Source organism: Lactuca serriola, chromosome 4 (assembly GCF_051521515.1).
Source record: "Lactuca serriola cultivar US96UC23 chromosome 4, Lser_US96UC23_V15, whole genome shotgun sequence".
Classification (NCBI taxonomy): Eukaryota; Viridiplantae; Streptophyta; class Magnoliopsida; order Asterales; family Asteraceae; genus Lactuca; species Lactuca serriola.
The window spans coordinates 9,152,400-9,174,608 of NC_136411.1; the positions used below are offsets into that span (position 1 = coordinate 9,152,400).

The following is a 22,209-nucleotide window of genomic DNA, read 5'->3' on the forward strand; positions in this document are numbered from 1 at the left end:
GAATTTTTATAACCATTTCTTCATAGATACGAAGTTATCGAACACCACAAATGTACAAGTTCTTACTACAAAAAGTACAAGTCAACATAGCAATTTTTGTTCTGGGCTCTTCGACCCCTTTCTTTGTTTCTCCCAATTTAAGCACCATATCCCCATGAAAGACTTATCTCGGGAGAAAAGCACACTTGCTTCGTTTGGAGAAACAAACTACTTTCTAAGGTATTTTTTTTCTTTCTTATATCTTATATATAAAGAACCTAGTTATATATACCATATGTTTAATACCTTTTCCTCCAAAAAATCGAAGTGTGTATATGAAATATGAGGTTTTCATATTCTTAATGTATAGTTTATAAAAGCTACAAATGTAATGTATAAGTACTAATGTCATTATACATGAATTAAATGGGATATGATAATGTTTTAACCATTAATGTTTAAGTTATAGTGTATTTTTCTAAAAAAAACATCACTTTATGATTGCATGATAGACATTAGAAACTCAAATGGACCATGTTGATAGAGTATTTTTTTACAGCGTTTGTCAATGTTTGATGACATTTACCACAGATTAAAAGTAAATTATGTTTTCTTTTCAGAAAACTCATTAAACATATTAAAAATTGCGTTTAGTGATTTCCAACAGGAGTGAATGAGCATAAAAGTCTAATATATGGCTGGGAAATTCAAGAGTTGCATCGCGCTATGTTGTGCCAAAAAGCCATTGGTAAGAGCTTTGGTATTATTGACATTGTGATATAAAGTTATTAGTAGTCTACTGTTAAATTATTTGAGTTTTATAAATACTTAATGTGTTACATATGATTGAAAAAAATAAAAACTTTATTATTCGCTTTCATATTAGCTGAATAATTCTTAATTTGGCCCGTCAAAAAAAATGTGCAAGCTAAAACAATGGATTTACATATAAATGAGTCAAAACTGATATACTTATGACAAACCACAATCAAATAATATTTAAATTACATAAATATGAATATGATTGTAACTATAATAATATATTAATATTCATAAATATCGTTACACCTTTACTTTTCCAAGCTAGTCCCTTGGGAGGTCACACAAGGCGCCTAAACAAAGCAAAATTGGGTTAGTCAACAACTGAATCGGTCAAAACTAAGTCAATGATTTAAAAATTTTAATAAAGTTAATTTCACACAAAATGTAATAAGTTATTTAATAAATATTAAATATGTAAAATACCATTAACAAGATGAGAAATTAAATATCCTCTTACCTTTTAATCCTATAAATTTTCTTACCCATTTAATTGATGACATGTGTCATATTAATATCCTAAAATATCATTAAATCTCATTAAATGAACATTAAATGTTACACATGTCATCATTTTATTGGGTAGGAAGATATTTAGGAACAAAAAGTAGGAGGATATTTAATTTCTCTAACAAGATAACATTAAGATAATTTGTTGGCCATAACTAATAGAGTAATAGTGTAAGATCGTGTAATCTTTGTTAATACTTCGATAAGTAGATTCTTAACTTTTTTTTTTTTTTACATTTTAAATGATTAAAGAATATATTTATCTTTTATAATTAAAGTAATCAGTATTAATTAAAATACAAGTATATCTATCTTTCCTTATGTCATACACTCGATTATTTCTATTTTTATAAGAAAAATAATTCTAAAGAGTCAATTGTTATTCAAATGGCACTTTCCAAATGTGGCCTATGACAATTATGATGGCTTTTAAATAGCTAGAATGGACAACTACTCACAGCCATAAGAGTATGACTCGCACCGTCGCACGCATAATACTTTATTAATCTCTGAATTTGTTACCTTTTTTTTGGTCGAATGAAATATAAATGTGAACACATTTAGAAAAGATATTCAGAAAGTAAATTTTCATTTCGATTCAAATAAAAGTTGATCTTCATGACCTCATGCATGTTATCAATATGATGATTGTTTTGTAACCCTGCATGCGGATAGAAGTTAGAGTAAAACCATAGATACAAAATTATAAGTTTATCATACATTCAAACTTATAAACTTATTTAAGTATGGTCTTTCTACCAATGTGGGGCTCATTCCCACACCCACCTCTTTTGTCACTTATATTTTCAAATACCCAATTTTGAGTATCGATATTTCATTCATATATACTTCATTTTGGACATACAATATATCGTTTCAAAGCTCTTACGAAAAAGAACACAAACACACTTAGAGTTAATTATATATACAATATATGTGTATATTTATGTATGTCCAAAGTTAGTAAAAATATATATATTTTTACTAAAATTTCCAACAATCCCCCATATGCATCAAATTTCCTAACGGAATTTTCAACAGTTGAATCCTACATAGGATGGGTAGGTATTACCCTTTGAACCCTCCCTTAAGAATTATATTTAATCTCCTAGCAGTCAGTACATCTCGATGCCTTTGAACTGAGCTTCCATTTGTGTTGATGACAATATAATTCTCATAGGACTCTCCTTGACAAGGTCATGTCCTCATAGACGTGTTTGTTTTGGTCATGAACACTAACTTGGTTCTGTAAGAGCTTTAGGAATTGTGCCCTCATAATTCCCTTCGAAGCGACCCTACTTCTCTCTCACATAGCTGATTCCAAAAATCATTAAAAACCATGTTTAGCCTCATTTGTCACTACATATAGGAATGAACTAGGACATAATGTTATCTCCCCTCACAATGACCTGCCTCACTCATACAACTAGGTTGTCCTTTTGAACCCAGATCTTGGGATCTCCAGTCTTCTGGGTAAGGTTTCCTTCGTATGAATTTATTCATTCAAGGGATTTAGTCTCATTCCTCTTGACGACTTATAAACCACATCTCTACTCAAGCATTTTATAAGTGGATCCGCAATGTTATCCTTTGACTTCACCCAGTCAACCATGATAATCCCCGTAGAGATTAGTTGTCGTGTCATTTTATGTCTACGTCTAATGTGCCTTGATTTCCCATTATACATTGTACTTTGAGCTCTACCAATTGCCGGTTGGTTATCACAATATATACATATGGCCGTTATCGGCTTTGGCCAGTCAGGAATGTCCTCTACAAATTAACATAGCCACTCTGCCTCTTCAGCACAACTATCTAAGGCGATAAATTCAGATTCCATAATAGATCTAGATATAATCATTTGCTAGGACAATTTCCATGCTATAGCTACACCTCCAAGTGTAAACGCATATCCACTTGTAGATCTGTAATCTTTTATGTCAGATATCCAATTTGCATAAGTGTATCCTTCGATAACTGATGGATGTCTGCCATAATGCAGTCCATATTCTCACGTGTATCTCACATACCTTAGTAGCCTAGTAATACTCTTCCAGTTTTAAGAACTGGGTTTACTAGTAAATCTACTTAGTTTGCTCACATCATATTCTAAGTCAGGTCTTGTACAACTCATTAAATACATCAGACTACCAATGATTCTTGAATATTCCACTTGATTAACATTATCACCTCTATTTTTACGTAGATGTTGACCATGATCAATTTGAGTTCTAGCTATGCTAGTATCTCCCTTAGCATATCAAGAATCTTATCCACGTAGTGTGTTTGACTTAGAATCAAACCATTTTGGGTTCTTGTGATCTTGACTCCAAGAACCACATCCACTAAACCCATATCTTTCATGTCAAACTTGGATTTCAACATATCCTTCGTGGATCTTATCATCTTGTCATCACTACCAATGATAAGCATATCATCTACATATAAACACAAGATGACATAACTATGAGTGGTGTTTTTCACATAGATACACTTATCACACTCATTAATTCTAAAACCACTTTCCATCATCACTTGGTCAAACTTTTGATGCCATTGTTTTAGAGCATGTTTTAATCCATATAGAGACTTAACAAGTTTACAAACCTTTTTCTCCTATACCGAGGTGATGAATCCCTCAGGTTGCTCCATATAAATTTCTTCTTCCAACTCCCTATTTAGAAAAGCAGTTTTCACATCCATTTGATGAACTTGTAGGTTTCTAATTGCTGCAATGACAAGCACTAGTCTAATTGATGTTATTTGTGTTATTGACGAATATGTATCAAAGTAATTCAGACTTTCCTTTTGTCTATACCTTTTGATTACTAACCTTGCCTTATTTATCAATTCTACCATTGGCTTTCATCTTTCTCTTAAAGATCCAACGGTAACCAAGTGGCTTTCTACCTGGAGGTAGATCCACTAGCTCCCACATATGATTTTGTAAGATAAATTCTACCTCATTTTTTATGGCTTCATTCCATTAAGGCCCCTCAGAAGAAGTAACCGCCTCTTGGTAGGTTTTAGGTTCACTTTCCATCACATAGGTGAAAAAAATCATCACCAAATGGTTTTTCAACTCCAGCCCTCTTACTTCTTCTGAGTTCTATCTCTTCTTCCTTAGATTGAGATTGTTCATACTTTCGAACAACCTCAATATTTGGTAAAGATGGGCTTTCAACCTCCTTGTTTAATTACGGAAATACATCTTCAAAGAATGAAGCATTCCTTGATTCCATTATTTTAGTCTTGTGCATCTCAGGATAGAATCATGCACAAGAAACCGATAAGCACTACTATTTTGTGCATACCCAATGAATACACAATCCACTGTCTTAGGACCTAACTTTTATATCTTAGGTGGTGGTACAACAACTTTGGCTAGGCACCCCCATACTCATAAGTACTTATATGATGGCTTTCTTCTCATCCAAAGTTCATACGGTGTTTCATCATTTTCTTTGCGAGGTATCTTATTTAAAGGGGTGTTTGGATTAGCTTGTTAGCTTATTGCTTATTAGCTTATTTGTGTTGGGAATAAGCAATAAGCAATAAGCATGGGGAGAGATGCTTATTAAAATTAGCTTATTTAGCTTAATAAGCTGGATTTTATCCAAACACTCAAAGTTAGCTTATTTTGGGAATAAGCAATAAGCACCTCTTTTTTCCCTATCCAAACACCCCCTAAAAGATTGTTAGCAGACAAAATAACTTCTCCCCACATTGACTGGTTTACACCAGAACAAATTAGCATGACATTAACCATCTCTTTCAAAGTATGATTCTTTCTTTCAATAATGCCATTAGATTGAGGTGAATAGGGTGTGTGAATTCATGACGAATTCCATTTTGTGCACAAAATTCAGCATATGGAAACATATTCTCCACCTGTATCACTTCTAACTACTTTGATTTTCTTGTTAAGTTGATTCTCAACTTCCTTTTTATACAAAACAAACTTGTCCATTGCTTCATCTTTACTCTTAAGTAAATATATGTAGCAATATTTCATGATATCGTCGATGAACGTAATGAAGTATTTGTTCCCATCTTGAGCAGGAATTGATTTTAAATCACACACATCAGTGTGAATTAAATCAAGAGGTTTGGTATTCTTTTGATTGTTTGGAAAGTAATTTAGTTTGTTTGGCTTCAACACATGTGGGACATTTGTGATTTGAGTCAACATCACATTTAGGTATGTAGTCTACTTTAACTAGAAATTTAATAGAATTGTAATTTACATGTCCTAAACGACCATGCCAAACATTTGAACACTCAAGCATAAGCAGAACTAGAACTTGCTTTATTAATTTCATTTGACACCATACATTCATTTTGAGCATGTCATTCAAGGCATATCCTTTCCCCACAAACATACCATTCTTGGACAAAACAAACTTGTCCAACTCAAACACAAGCTTAAATCCAAACTTATTCAACAAACCACCCAACACTAGATTCTTACAAAGTTCAGGAACATACAAAGCATCCTTTGATGTTTGCGGTAGCTGCATTTCCCATGTATAGATTTTCACCATCTTCAACTTCCTTGTAGGTTTTGAAACAACCCTTGTCATGACACACATGACAAGTAGCCATCGTGTCAATCCTCCATTCCCTTGAATTAGTATTCATGAGATTCACCTTCGAGACCATGGCCGTGAGATCAGTTATCATGGCCATCAACTTCATGTCATCATTCACCATGTTTGCTTGACGGTTCTCCCGTTTGAGCTGTAGGCACTCTGAAGCCTTGTGACCTGGTTGGCCACAATTGTAGCACTTGAAATTCTTCTTGAAAGTTCCTGCCTTGGGGCCTATGTTTTTTCCCCTTCCTTTCCCTTTGTGAGTTCCTTTTCCTTTGTTCTTGGAAGTTTGACTAGTTTCCACCACATGAACCTTAGAAGGTTCAATAGCACCACCTTTCTTCAAAGTTATTTGATTGTCTTTCTCAATGCGAAGACACACTACCAGTTCCTCCACAGATATCTCTTTTCGCTTATGCTTAAGGTAGTTCTTAAAGTCTATCCATCCAGGAGGAAGCTTTTCAACCATCGATGTAACTTGGAAAGACTCGTTAAGGTCCATTATTTCAGCATTGTTATCATGTATAATGACCTGAAGGTCTTGGACAGGACTCATAACAGATTTTTAGTTTACCATTTTGTATTCCAAGAACTTAACAACAACATGCTTCTTGGTACCGGGATCTTCTGTCTTATACTTCCTTTCCAAGGACTCCCATAGTTCCTTAGTAGTTGCAACTTTACAAAAAAACATTGTAAAGTGCATCTGCTTGCCCATTCAACACATAGTTATGGCACAGAAATTCAGAATGCGTCCAAGCATCAATTGCATTCATATATTGAGCATCAGTCTGACTCTCAACAATTACATGAGCAATTTTTGTTAGGAATCGAGCCAAGTCCAAAGTGGTCAAGTAGAATAAAATCTTCTGCCGCCACTTCTTGAAGTCCACACCATAAAAAATTCCAGGTTGCTCAACATGATTAGCCATGATGTTTCGCACAGGTATGGTAGCAGTTGAGTTCACAATAGGGGTTACAACATCAGGATTTCTAGAAATTCTGAAAGAATCGAAATCACAGTTAAATTATTTACAGTAAAACGAGAGTCTGGTTTTACAACACAGACGAAATCAATACACACTCGATTCAGAAAATAAAGAAGAACAATAAAAAAATTAAGGACCATAAAATATGTTTAAGATTGTTAGTTATTGGCTCCATTTTTTAATTGAATAAACTATTTGTGAATCAAATAATGTGCAAGAAAAAACGTTAGTGATAAAACGCAGTGGCTGAGGCTCGAGTTGGACTCGATTCTATTAAACAGATTCGCCGTCTGTTCCCAGGGTACAACAACTGTAACAATGTGTACTGACGGATATGACTGCTTTCTTGAAAGAATCGCTGAAAATGGTTGCAGAGAAAATGAGGAAGAAGATGAGTATTTGCAAATATGTATCGAATGAGTCAGTAGAAGTCCGTTTTTATACAACAGAAATCAATTCGTAATTAAAGAATTGATTGTGCCAATAAATGCCATTAATTTCACAATTAATGCGCAATAAATGCACCAATTACCAAAAATTCAAACAAAGGTCCAAAACTGTTAAGTTTGGCAAAAACAAGGGTTACACGAGTCGAGTCAGATTCACCCCCCACCCTAGTGCGGGTAGAAGTTGGAGTAAAACCATAGACACAAACATGTAAGCCTATCATACATTAAAGCTTATAAACTCACTTGATTAAGGTCTTTCTACCAATATGTGAGACTTATTCCTACACACACGTCTTTTGCCAACTTCTATTCTCAAATATTCAACTTTGAATATGGATATCTCATTCACATATACTTCATTTTGGACATACAATATATCGTTTCGAAACTCTAACAGAAAAAAACACAAACCCACTTACAGTTAATTATATATACAACATATTTATATATTTATATATGTCCAAAGTTAGGAAAAGTATATATTTTTTACTTTTATATATATATATATATATATATATATATATATATATATATATATATATATATATATATATATATATATTCACACATAAACATACAATTTGATAAAACAGTCCTCTTTTATTTATGTTTAGGGACTCTTTCGTTTCGTGTATTTAATAGTGTTGCACATTCAATAATAACAGGTGTCCATTGTTAGGTGATGGGTATCCTTTTCACACTTCTTATTTCACATCAACTTCTTCTCTTCCATTTTTTTTCTTAAACTTACTAAAACACAAGAAAATTATCATTTTTCTATTCCTAAATTTTCCACAGCCATTTTCTAACAAAATAATTTAAATTAATAATAACTAATTAAAAATATAAAACTAATTAGTAAACTTTTTGAACCCTTTATTTCTACGTAAGGCTTATAAATTAGGAAATCGAAGAAAATTCCCTCCCAACTCCGAAGGCAAATACAAGATGATGAAGTATGATTGACCACAAAATCACATTTGCCCCATAGTAACACATTGCACCCCCACATTATGGATGTTTCGCATTGTAGTTTTATAGTCACTTCCCTTCTTAGATTCTTGCTTCTCATCGCATTCAAATCGTTTGCTAATACTTTGTAATTGCCAACCTTATCCACTCTTTGATATTCTATGCAAGATAAAGACATACAAATTCAAAAACCAAGAAACATATATAATTGACGTAAAAAAATCTATTACCTAATCCAATCTTTTGGTAGAAATAGCCATACAAGAAACCCGTGAGAATTGGCCGCTAATCGTCTTTAGAGTTTCCACTTTAGCCACATCTTTTAGGACTTAATTTAATGAAATTTAATCGTCTTTAGAGTAGAAATAGACCCCTCCCTCGCGCGATTAGTGGCCCGCCATTTCAATGAAGCTTCTTTTATTCCCTTCCCATGTTAAATGTATATCGCGCGTTGAATATACATATATTTTATATATACATATACATGTATAAATATAAATATATGTATGTCATGCTTCCATTCGTCACAAAATACCGTATTTAGAAAGAATCAATAATACAACCCTCACCCTAACGATAACATAACTTTTTTTGTTTTAGACATTTTAAAAATATAGTTTTTGAAAAATTCAATCCAATTTCAAGTATATACACATTCATATAGGTGAAAAGATACTTGCCTAATTTTCTATCTTATAAATAGTTAGCATGTTGAATATGACAATAACTTAATTTATAGTTTTATACTATTATGCTAATAACTTAATTTTATATTTTTGTTAAAAGACGATCTGCAATATTCTAATATTTTATTTTGAGTGTTTTTCATTTTACATGTTACGAAAAAAAATATAATAAGCTAACTAATTTATTAGAGCTTATCTGAATCAATACATCTACATATTGGCAACATGATATATGATAAATTAATATATGGGAAATCCGAAAACAAATGTAAAACATTTAATGGCGTGTTAATGGCGTGTTAAGTATGAAGCTTTTGTTTTTGTTTTTACAAATATAATTCGAAAAGAAAACCCGTTTCATAATAGGAGATTTTAGTTTTTGTTTTAAATAAAAAGCTTATAATAGGAAAAAAAAAAAAAATACTTTAAGTAGTTTTTGAAAACTTTGATATTCAAGCTTTTAGCTTTTATTTGATTTTACAATTTTAAAAGCTAATAACTATTTATATTTAAGCTTTTAGCTTTTATTTAATTTTCATCTACCAATTATCAACAAGTTTGCCAAACAAACACGTTGTAAAACTTGTTGAATATATTAATGTTATCGACATATTTTAGTAATTATTATTAATATTGAGATAGACTATGTTTTATTTACTCACCGAGACTGGAGGCGCATGATGCATACTTAGAGTAATATAAATATGAACTCGGAAATACGGGGATTCGGGGGCAGTGCCCCTAGGTATAAGGTTCCAATGGCCAGCACCCTACGGGTTCGTTGGCAACTTCCCAAAACCCAAACAGATTTCTATAACAAGAAAGGGCTCGAACATGCATGTTCTACCCAAAATAGGTTGTGACATATTTGTATTGAACCAACTTCTAACTGTCATCTTCCTTGCATATAAGAAATATTGATGTTCTAGAAAATGGTTAACAATCTTAATCCCTATTGATCATTTGTTTCCATCTGTCTCCTAAAAAATTCAAAACAAGTTGCTTTTATGTGTTTCGTATTTAGAAGTGGCTGACTTTTAAATTATCATTATTGGATTATCACAATTTTGATTTGGCATGGGTCAAAATAATAGATTTAAAAAAAAATTGCAATTACAATTCAAGTATATATCGATATTCTTAGACCCATAATCTAACAACACTCACAATAAACAATCTTTGTTTTTCTAACAATTATCTCTTATTTTCTAAAAACTTTATCAAAATCTCAATTCACACTAAATAATTATATGACCGCCATCTCTATTTATAGTAAGAGAACCCTAACAACACTCACAATAAACAATCTTTGTTTTTCTAACAATTATCTCTTATTTTCTAAAAAGTTTATCAAAATCTCAATTCACACTAAATAATTATATGACCGCCAGCTCTATTTATAATAAGAGAACCCTTGTTAAACTTTTAAGATAGAAAAAAATGAAATATTCTTCTTACTTTAATAAATAAAATCATTTTTGTCACTTATCATTCTCTCATTTATCATTATCTCATGTATTATGACACATATTATTTTATGGTAATTTTAGATTTAATTATATTTATATGTCATTTTGTATTGTTTTTTTTTTCTATTTTATTAAATTCTATATAATATTTAAATTTGATAATAAATGCATATCAAATTCATTAATGTAACTTTCCTAATAATTTCTAAATTTCTAAATTGAATCAAATTATTTTAAATATTTATTTATTTAAATTTAAAAGAGAAATGAACATTTAAATTTTAATAATTAAATATTTTTCTTTTTTCCCTTATAAATTCAAAGACAAAACTGCAAAATTGGTCCCCTTGGTTTTCAAAAAAGTGTAGATAGGGTCCAAACAGTTTCAAACCTGCATGAAAGGTCCAAAATCAAGAATTTTTCATGACTTTAGTCTCTGGTTCACTTGAAATGTCAATTTTGCCCTATTCATCTCTTTTTTCCATTATATTTATTTATTTTAGTATTTAAATAATTAGAAAAAAATATAAAGTAAAATTACACCCTACCCCACCCTCTCCATCGGTAGCCCCCCCCCCCCCCCAATTTGGTCGTCTTCTTCAATATTATTTTCCTCTAAACCAAATCACATACATAAATACATTATAAACTAAAAAAATATACATAGTTGATGATTCAATACCAGCAACTCAAAGACGCACACACATAATTCATGATCTCTTACAAAGCCTGAGAAATTAGAAATATCTACTCAGTTGACTCGTGTGGTATTAGAACACAGTGGTTGCTAGTTTTCGACACCAAAGAATATAACCCATCATTGGTAACTCGTCAAAAGTCGATCACCACTGACTGACCTGATCTTTGCTTCCCTCTCTCCTCACCGTTGAATCACCCCACCCGGAATCCATTATCTAGTTCCAAATTTGGAATCCACAAAACACATTGCAATTGATTTCAAATCCAAACTCACCTCTTTTTCTCTGTTACACACATCAACTTTCTTTTTCTTTTGATCCAATGTGAACATCTCAGTTCTCTATAAAAATTAGAGTTTCACTGAACCTGACCATCTTCTCTAGAAAGGTGATACATAGATCAAAGTTTAACTTAACCTATTGAGGGGAAAAGGGATTTCATCGGAGCTGTGTTTAGGAAACCTACAGTGGGGTTCAATCATCAGGAGGTTGCGCAAATGATGGGAGGATGACGACAATGGAGTTGGAAGGTAGATTCTTGAAGATGAAACGACAGAAAACGTGTAGATGTCCGAAATGGGGTTCTACCATCGAGGTTTCGTGATGGAAAGTTTCAAGCTTCAAGACATGAATATAGTGGTGCAAGAAGGAGAGGGGGAATAGAGGTGATGTGAATTAAGATACTTAGCGGCGATGAGGGGCGGTGAGAAATCTAAGTGGTCAACGGTGACATTAGGGCTTCTCGACGGGAAAGATGGGTGATAATGGAGAGTAATTGAAGCCTACGACTTTTTGATGAGCGAGAGAAGGAGTAAGAAATATAGGATGAGCTGAGGTGTTATAGGGTCCATTTCTTTTTTATAAATTATAAAACAATTAAAAATAAATAAATAACAATTGAAAAGAAATTAAAGGGCATAAAAGTCATTTCAAGTCTTTTAGGGACTAAAACCAAGGAAAATTTATAATTTTGGACCCTCCATGCAAGTTGAAATTTTTTTGGACTCTATCCACAGTTTTTGAAAACCACAAGGACCAATTTTACAGTTTTGTCAAATTCAAACTTTCTAAAATTTTAGATCTTCATATTTATTTTTGAATAAATTGCATATTTGGTCCCTATGGTTTGTCAAAAAAAATGTGGATGAGGTCAAAAAAGTTTCTTAACTTACATCATTGGTCTAAAGTTGAATATTGTTTGTAGTTTTGGTCCCTGATAAATTTAAAATAATTTTAAGAGACTATAGTACCCTTTTAATTTCTCTTTTAAATTTTTGAATATTCAGTTTAATTTTTTATAACAAAAATAAAAATAAAAATAAAAATCTCACCCACCCTTTCCACCGTTTACTCACTCACTCACACACACACACACTCTTTCTCTCTCTCTCTCTCTCTCTCTCTCTATATATATATATATATATATATATATATATATATATATATATATATATATATATATATATATATATATATATATATAGAGAGAGAGAGAGAGAGAGAGTATGGGTTTTCCAAATTTATTTTCTTCAACACACATAAGGATGAACATACATAGAGAATCAATGTGGAAAAAACTCAAAAAAACTCGTAAATTATTGATGAAAAACCCAGATAAATGATTTAGATGCAAAACCAAAAATCAATCCAGATGCAGAAATCACTCCAAATGTAAACACTGATAAAGAAAAATCTTAAAACCGGTGGAGAAAAACACAAAATAAAGAACACGCACACATGTGAATCTCGATCCAGATGTGAGTTATTTAAAGAAATCCTTGTGATGATAGGAGAAGAATGGAAATATTTCTAAAAATTGATGGGATGTGGGTTTCTGAAAATCGAGTTCTAGGATTTTTTTTCCAAGGTTGGGGTTTTCTAGATCTCTAATATACGTCGTCCACACTCATGGACATCGTGAATGTGCCTCCGTCTTATGACCTTCATCAGCCGCCACTCTGGGTTTTCGATTTCCTAGATCTACCTTCATCAACAAACACTCATGACCTTCATCTGACTCCTTTAACTTCCAGGGTTTCACAACCCCTCGATTAGTGGAATGAGAACAACAGAGAGATGGGTGTACGGTGAGTGGGTGGGGACACAAGAGTTTGTCAATTTTGTATCAGTTTTAAGCCCAACCTCATTGCGGAGTTCTTCACCTGAAAAGTGGTGGAGATGGGTGTGAAGATGATGAACTTGATGTTGTGAAAATGATGATGGCTAAAAGTGTTTTTGAATTTTTGTTGAGAGGGGGGGGGGTAGGGGAGGGGGTGGGTGGTTCGGTGGTTTTTTTTTCTAATTTTTAAAATATTAAAATTTATGTTAAAAATGTAAAAAAAAGGTATTATAAGTCTTTTTAAATTTATCAAAGACCAAAACCACAAAAATTATTCAATTTTGGACCAGTGATGCAATTCAGAAACATTTTGAACCTCGTCCACATTTTTCGACAAACCATATGAATCAAATTTACAATTTACTTACTAAATGGATTCTAACCAAGTGGTATCGGGTGGTGTCCTCCCTTTTTGAGGTCGAAGGTTCAAGTCCCGTCGTGGACATATGTGTAGCTAGGTGTTAGTTAGGAATAATTACATATTTACATTTAGTAAAATTGTCCAAGACATGGAAGTTCACTTCGACATGACGATTAGGCAGAAAACAATTTTTGAGTCTCTAAGGGCCCCACATGCTCAAGATTTTCTTATGACTATTCCTATTGACGGTCTTGGCCATCATATATCGTCAGTGGAGTATCGTGTCATCCTCAAGTATCACCTTATGATCCTCTTATTTCCGGCTGACGAGACTTGCCCTGTGTGTCGCAAGACATGCTTGGACTCCTTTGGGGAGCATGTTGTTCATTGTAAAGAGCTCTCGAGTTTCAAGTACCGACACGATCTGGTTAGGGATGTTTTTTTTGACATATTTAGGCGCGTTGGGGTTTCTGCCAAGAAAGAGGCACCTGTGAACTTTCTGACTGACCCATTGGACGAAAGATCAACACTTAGACCAACTGATGTTTTAGATGGGCTAGAGGGAAACATACATGCGTGGATCTAACAATGATTTCCCCTCTTGTTGACTTGGGGAGTGGGGTTTTCACCGTGGGGCAAACTGTTTTAAAAGTTGCATCATGCAAAGTGACAAAACATGAGAAAACATGTATGAAAAATCAACACATGTTTATACCTTCTGTATTTGTTACTTTCGGTTTCATTGCGTCAGAAGTTGCGGAGTTATTCAATATAGTCCAACGAGTCATGCATAATAATGTTATAACCCCAAGAACTATAGATGTTTTTTAAAAGACTTAGTTTTGTCATCCAAAAAAAAGTTGCGACACAGCTTGTTGATCGTTACCCGCTACATCTATATAAAACATTCTTCCTTATTTAATTGAAAAAAAAATTACAATTTACTTTTTACTTTTATTTTTATTTTTTTGAATAAATATGGATCTAACTAGTGTCTAATAAAATAAAGTAAAATCATAAAATATAAATAACTAAACCTTAAATTTTAATTCCAAATAAAGCAATTCCTCTTAGCGTAAAAATTCTCATAACCAAGTCCCAAAAATTTGCCAGTTTTCGGCCTCGTTTTATGATGTTGTTTACAAATCATACTAAAATATAATATATTATAATATTATCGTTTGAAAAAGTAATATTGTAATATTTATGTCATTGTCTTAAAACAGTACAAACCATTAATGTGATATAAGTATTATTACAATAATACCAGATAATATTAACCAGAAAAGTATCTGAAAAAAAACACTTAATATACATTCCAAACCATCAACTAACAAAACAACATCAACGGCCAAAACGGGTATCTCAATTTGGGCTTTGAAATTAATTTAAAACTCAAAACTGTAGAAACTAATTTAGAATGGTCCCTATGATTTAGGGTGATTTGTGTGTTTGGTCTCTAACTTATTTTTTTAACTCGGAAGGTCTCTAGTGTTTGTTTTTGTTACGCGTTTGGTCTCTGTCTTACCTAAAAAGACTATTTTGCCATTTATTTTTTAATTTATTTAAATAAACATACCTCCAACCCCACCCCCATCACCTTACCTTACCTACCCCATAATTTTTCCATATTTAAATAATAGTCTTTTAAGTAAGATAGGGACCAAATGCGTAACAAAAACAAATAGTAGGGACCAAACGCGTAACAAAAACAAATATTAGGGACCTTCCGAGTTAAAAAAATAAGTTAGGGACCATTCGTGTAATTTACTCTAATTTAAAATATTGGATTTTTTTTGATGTTGTATATATGAGGTTATTTAAGTGATGAACAATTATGATTGGCAAAAACTAAATAAAAAACATATGTTTACGAACTTCTTTATCTCAATTTTGAACGTTAATCCCATGTCGTAGAGACCTTTTACACAATAATATATTTTTATATATTACTTTTTAATATATATTAGATATTTTTTATTTGTGAATTAATGAAAACAATAATTTAAAATTTAAAATTTAAAATTTAAAATAGAATCACATTAATGAGGATGTTTAATAAATTTGAAATGGAAAACTAATAGATTGACAAGTGACAACACATTAATTAAAATGTCTAATATGATAACACATAGCAAAAGAGCTACTCTTTTATTAGTATATATATATATATATATATATATATATATATATATATATATATATATAAAAGATGAGTGTTATTAAATAGACATCTCATGAATATTCTTTATCAAAAATCAAACTATAATTAAGTTAATTTATAACTAGTTTTTTTGAAAAATAATTAATCAAATTCAACCAACAAATTATAATAACTATGTCCATGTAGTAAAATAGAATGTCATTTTTAGTCAGCCACATATGTTACATATGTAAATGTTTTAAGGAACATAAATAAACACAAAAATTTATATAAAAAAGTCCACCTAAGGTTTGTTGGGCAGTCTATAAATAGAGTCGCCCCCACTTTATCGTCACACAAACGTGTGTGGCCTGATATCTCTCTCCTCTTAATCAGCAGCAGATTTTGCTTCAACACGCTTATAATCGTCACACCATTAACAAGGTTTATGGCTACTCCATTATCAACCAAATCATCATCAGACTTCATCGATTCGATAGTTTTTAACTTTTTATATATACTCCGATCATCGATTGTTTAGATTTATGTCTCACCTTCTTTGAATTGGCCGATCATTCATTTATCCAGATATGATCTAATCACAAACATGTGTTTATGAATCTGATCCGATTCGTAGATGTATAATCAGCAATTTTTACATGTTAGCGGTAGAATTTGACAGAATTTGCTTCTTCTTTTTTTTTTTCTTACTGGATTTCGCGAAATTTTCAGGTTGTAGAAGACATGGCGACTAATGGTTATACATGCGAAGACGCCATTGAAGGATTGAAGAAGCTTCTGAGGTAACCGTGTTTTTTTTAATATACGACTGATCAGTTCTGTGATGATTACCGTTGGCCGGCTGTTTTCACACTTTTAAACAAATGGATCAGAGTTGTCCTCTTTAGAATTTTGGCATTGTTAATTCGATTAAATGCTTTGATTTTCTCACCATATATTTGACCAATACAGCTGCCGTCAGCCGGCCGTCATCAGGCGGGTCCCGTAGTTTATTAGAATTCTATTTTTTTCTCCGGCGTATTTACCGGCAATGCTAACGCCATAAAATTTAACGGTTTTGCAGTGAGAAAGGTGAGCTTCAAGCCGTTGCCGCCGCTAAGATCAAAGAGTTGACGGCGGAGTTGGAGGCAGCAGGCGGCGACGAGTTTAATCCGGTGGAGAGGATCAAGGACGGATTCGCTCGGTTTAAGAAAGAGAAATATGAGTACGTCCGTCTGTACATCCTTTTGGATTTACTCAGATCATTTCTGCTCATTTTTATGTAGTGGGATATAACCATTCTGCCATATTTATTGTTTCCATTTTGTCACTTTCGTTGAAGGCTTTAAAAATTCATTAATTTATCCTATAAAATGGGAAGAAGCAGATTATATATTATGCCATTAAAAATCACGAATTATTGTTCATATTTTATACAAATCATCATCCACTACTTACCTTTTCTTTTGTTAGAAAAAAAATATTTGAATCTTTCTTGATAAAGCTCTAAATTCTTTAGATAATTAGATAATTGACCCACCAGCCGACACTATTATTTCTCCTTTAGGCATTACTCGTCCTCAAATTTGACTTTAAAGAAAAAAAAAAAAAAAACTTAACTCTGGTGATATTATTATACGATTTACATTATTTTTATGAGTTGAATTATCTCACACTTCATCTTTCATGCACTATCTAACTGTTTCCTCATGTTTTCTTCTTCCAGAACAAATCCCGCTTTGTATGGTGAGCTTGCCAAAGGGCAGAGCCCAAAGGTAATTTCACACTAAACTGACCAATAAATACAATAAATGATTTGATTTTACATTAATTACATTTACACTTGAATCTCTTTAATAAATAACATAAACAGAATTCATGTTTCGATTTGGGTTTAATTTTTTTGTTTGAACTATAATACAGTTCTTGGTATTTGCATGCTCGGATTCTAGAGTTTGCCCATCACACATCCTAGACTTCCAACCAGGCGAAGCATTTGTTGTCAGAAACATTGCTAACATGGTTCCCCCTTATGACACGGTGATCCTTCAAACTCAATAAATAAATAAATAATTAATTAATTAATTAATTTCAACATTTAGAAAATCGAAAAATTTTATAAGCATTTTCTATTCATCTAAGTAGACTAAATGAAGTCAAACCCATAAGCATCTTTCAAAGCATAATTGCTAACATGTTGTCTAAACTAGCACATGGTTTTCAGTTATATATTGAAACAAAAATATCTATCTACTCTAGTTATATCATTTTACGTTTGTTTTATATAAATCAAATTAAGTAACATAAACTATTATAAAATTTATGATGGTTAGCGTTCTTTATTCAATAAAATTCTTCTTTCTTCGTTATCTTGTTATTCGATATTTGGATGTGGTTGCTTTCAATGATAGTGGATACGTGGTTCAATAATTGATGGATTAGTTGACTTATTAAAAACATTATCTGTTACAGGTTAAACACTCCGGTGTAGGAGCGGCCGTCGAATATGCAGTGGTGCATCTAAAGGTGAAAATTGAAACCCCGTTTTTTTTTTTTTTTTTTTTTTTCTAATTTTATTTTAATAAATCTTATCTATTTTTAAATTACTTTTTACTTTACAAACTTGGAGGAAGAGGATACGGTTGGATTAAAAACCCTTTGGTAACATACAATACTTAATTTCAAAAAAGTCATTATATTTTCAACATTTTATTTAAAAAAGTTATATTTTATTTTTTTTCGTTTTCTAGAAAAGTCAGTGACATTTAATAATGTTTAAAAAAAACACCATTCTTCAACTATTGTAGCCTATTAACAGGTCACCATTATATGTAAAATATAATTTTGTCAATAAAACCACTAAGTTGTGTATCTATTTTCAGAAAAATATAATAAATTATGTTTTACATTTAACAGTGGCATTCTAATCGGTTATAGTAGGTAAATAATCTTTTTTCTCAAAACATTTACAAATATAAATGGTTTTTCTTATAAATAAACAAAGTAACAGACTTTTCAGATAAAATTTTGATAATATATGAAATTTTCTTTTTTCAAAAATGGAAATTATTTGTTTTCTTAAAGAAAAAAAATAAAAACTAAGCTTATTTTTAATTCTAAAAGGTGAGAAAAAAAAGGACATTAAATATGATAGGAAAATGTGGTGTGAGTTATGGACCCTATGTACCATACCGGACTTTATTCTATTTAGTGGTACTTGTTTTCTCCTTTTGTAAAAGGAAGCAATTATCTGTGGTGGTAAATGCCTAAATGTGTTGGAGTGGATGCAATTTGACCAACTCAACTATTACTTACTTTGTATTGCATCTTTTGTGTCCCATATCTCTATCTACCCTTGGAATATGCCCTTCATACGGTTTAACAAGATATGCCCTTTTGTCAAAAAGAACTTATTTTATTAAAAAGTATCTAGATTCTAGATTATTGATCATGTCTCATTTCTCATGCTCATTGCCTATAAAATTGGAGGTCAAAGCATCTTACTATTAAAATTTCAACAATCATTTAAGTAAGGTTTTAACTTATTTAACTAACTCTAAACTTATTTTAATATAAAATGACTCCACCTATATTACCCCGTTTATTCAGTCTTATCAAACATATCATGTTGAAAATCTCATTATTTAAAAGAAGGCCTACCATGAAAACCTTTCAACCTAACTTAACATGATCAAATTTCAAAATTTTGGATACCATTCATTTCATTTTCATGTCTCCCACATGTAATAAAGTCGTTACATGTGTCCTCGGTTAGCAATTTCAACTCGTTCATAAAATTGGTATTAAATTATATTTGATCTAAAGTGTAAATGTTAATTAAAAAGAAAACATATATTGAATGGGTCAAGACGAATGAATTAAGGTCATGTAACGTACATTTAAATGCATATAACTTTTTAAATTATTTTACTCAAAGCAAAAAGTTTATTGTTTTAATGATATTTATTTTTATTATAAAAACAATAATCCTTTAAAATATATCTCTTCCGTTCCATATTAATAGTCCATGTTTTATTTTTTATTTGTTCCAAAATAATAATCTGCTTCTAAAAATAAATATATCTTTTATTATAATATCTCTCATTATTAGTTAAATTATCATGCAACTAACATTAAATTAAATACAACAAAAAAGTAAAACTATTATTTTGGAACGAGGTAAGTAAGTAATTAATTAGAAGAAAAGGATTAAGTTCCTTTTTTTTCCTTGACGACTTCACGTAAGTTTAGCATATTCCATCTTTAATTTCCTTTTTACTTATCTAAAAAGAAAAAGAAAGTAGAAAGTTTGCGTTAAAAAACGGTAGCGTTACGATAATCAATTGAGCGAGGTGGAGTCCCATTTCTTTTACTTATATCTTTTTCTTTCTTTTTCTATCTGTCATGGACCACTTATTTAATCAAATGTATTAGACTACTAGTATTTATTTACTCATATCCTATCAACTGGGAGAGGGATAATAATAAAATATTCAATTAGTTTCATTTTACATTGACAATATTACCCTTACGCTGTTGATGTTGTACCTTCAGGTGGAGAATATTGTAGTCATTGGACACAGCTGTTGTGGTGGAATCAAAGGGCTCATGTCCCTTCCTGAGGATGGAACCACCGCCACGTAAGTCGCCACTTTCTCATTCAACATTAAACCTGACGAATATATCATATTCATGTTTTCGTTATAAAAATAACTTTTTTTTTATTCTTTTTTTTTTTTTTTTGCATATTGAATGAACAGTGATTTCATAGAGCAATGGGTGAAAATCGGTTTATCTGCAAAGAGCAAGGTCAAATCAGATTGCACCGATTTGGATTTTCTTGATCAATGTACCAACTGTGAGAAGGTATGTATGTTCATTTTTCACAACAACTTAAATTCATAAAATATATATAAAAGATATTAATTATATGACAAACAAGTTGATTTGAGTTATATATATAATTTTGATTAGTTAAAAATGAATATGAAATATTACAGGAGGCTGTGAATGTATCTCTGGCGAACCTTTTAACATATCCTTTTGTGAAAGAAGCTGTGGTGAAAAAGCAGCTTTCATTAAGAGGAGGACACTATGATTTTGTGAGAGGAGGTTTTACCCTTTGGAATCTTGATTTTGGCATTACATCCTCTCTATTTTAATGACTTTTTACTACTACTCCTACTACATGTTTTCAATAACTAGACTCAAAAGAGTCGTTCTTGCCTTGCCTTGTATCGATATTTGTAAATTTTGTTGTGCTTCTGTTTCCAGTTTTCTGTTTGTTTGTATTTGTGTTTTTAACTTTTCTTTTTTGAATAACGTTGTTTTATATGTAATGTTCTCTTCTTATCGGAACATTGTACTGTCATACATGTATTTATGATGCTTAATACAAATATTTGTACGCCTTTCCTTTAGTACATGCTGCTATCTCTTTCTTCTTCATATTATATTTCTCTTTAATCTTGTTTCTTACACTTACACATAACAAGCTGTATCGTCTTTGTTGTATATTGTACTAATTAAGACACGGTTGCTAATGTTAAAGCGACAAAAATTATGATTTTTCTTTTTCTCACTCCAAGCTTTTCAAAAAAAAAAAAAAAAAAAAAAAAAAAAATCTCAGTTGACAGAATTATACACACCTTATCAAAATCTACCTTAATATTTATCAACTTCTTTTTTTTTTCTCCTATGCCGATCTATCTTTAAACGCCAAAGGATTATCGACTTTCGGAATCATCGTAATAAATGACATGTTGGATCCTCCTAGAATAGCAGCAAACTCAAAGAACTCATGAGCAAACCCACAGACATCACCTTTAAAAAGCTCCCAATTTCTTTTTTTAAGAAAACATAAATCCCTCTCTTTGAGCCGAAGATACAACCTTAAACCGAGAAAAAGCTATAAATTTATTTTAGGGATTTTCTAACATCTGCGCTTTAAAAGGCATATATAAAAAACATTAATTATAACAAATATTACCATAATTAAATATGAAATACATTAATTATAAATATTATTACCATAATTAAATGTAAGATACATTAATAATTTCCATAATAAATACATTTCATATTTAATCATGACAATATTTTTCGTAATTACATATTAGAAAATCACTTTATTTTATTACAAAAACTTGTTTCACGGGTTATTAATGGGTTATGTTATAAATACTCCCTTAACCAATTTTACCCTCTTAAATGAATCTAATCAATTCTTTTTTCCTTTTTGTTTTTTTTGTTGTTTTTTCTTTTATTTTATATTTTTTTATTATTATTATTATAAATTTTGATAACCATATAAAATTCGGATAACATTTTAAAATTTGGACAACATTATAAATTTGGAAGACATTATAAAAGTCGAACGACTATATAAAATGGAACAAAAGTAAAGTTTGCCTTCAATCCGCA

At 31.3% G+C, this 22,209-nt stretch overlaps 1 protein-coding gene across 4 annotated transcripts; it reads left to right on the forward strand.

Annotated features, from left to right (window-relative positions):
* Window positions 1–39: 39 nt before the first annotated feature.
* LOC145101000 (carbonic anhydrase 2-like) lies at window positions 40–21,077 on the forward strand. 4 transcript variants are annotated; one of them, XM_079038165.1, is made up of 10 exons: window positions 40–219; window positions 647–727; window positions 16,519–16,589; window positions 16,871–17,011; window positions 17,513–17,561; window positions 17,710–17,826; window positions 18,259–18,312; window positions 20,341–20,426; window positions 20,547–20,652; window positions 20,787–21,077. In XM_079038165.1, the coding sequence occupies exons 2-10, from the start codon at window positions 674–676 to the stop codon at window positions 20,946–20,948; spliced, it is 840 nt and encodes a 279-aa protein (XP_078894291.1). In that variant the 5' UTR covers window positions 40–219; window positions 647–673; the 3' UTR covers window positions 20,949–21,077. The 4 variants fall into 4 exon arrangements, with proteins under 4 accessions (XP_078894291.1, XP_078894292.1, XP_078894294.1 ...); XM_079038166.1 differs by having other exon boundaries at window positions 81–219; window positions 634–727; XM_079038168.1 differs by lacking the exons at window positions 40–219; window positions 647–727 and adding an exon at window positions 16,096–16,230.
* The last annotated feature ends 1,132 nt before the right edge of the window (window positions 21,078–22,209 follow it).

What these genes read in the sequence shown, in the direction of transcription:
- LOC145101000 (XM_079038165.1), top strand. Translation starts at nt 674, where the DNA reads ATGGCTGGGAAATTCAAGAGTTGCATCGCGCTATGTTGTGCCAAAAAG. An exon ending in GTTGTGCCAAAAAGCCATTG is followed by an intron (nt 728 to 16,518) that starts GTAAGAGCTTTG and finishes CGAAATTTTCAG; the next exon opens with GTTGTAGAAGACATGGCGAC. An exon ending in GGATTGAAGAAGCTTCTGAG is followed by an intron (nt 16,590 to 16,870) that starts GTAACCGTGTTT and finishes ACGGTTTTGCAG; the next exon opens with TGAGAAAGGTGAGCTTCAAG.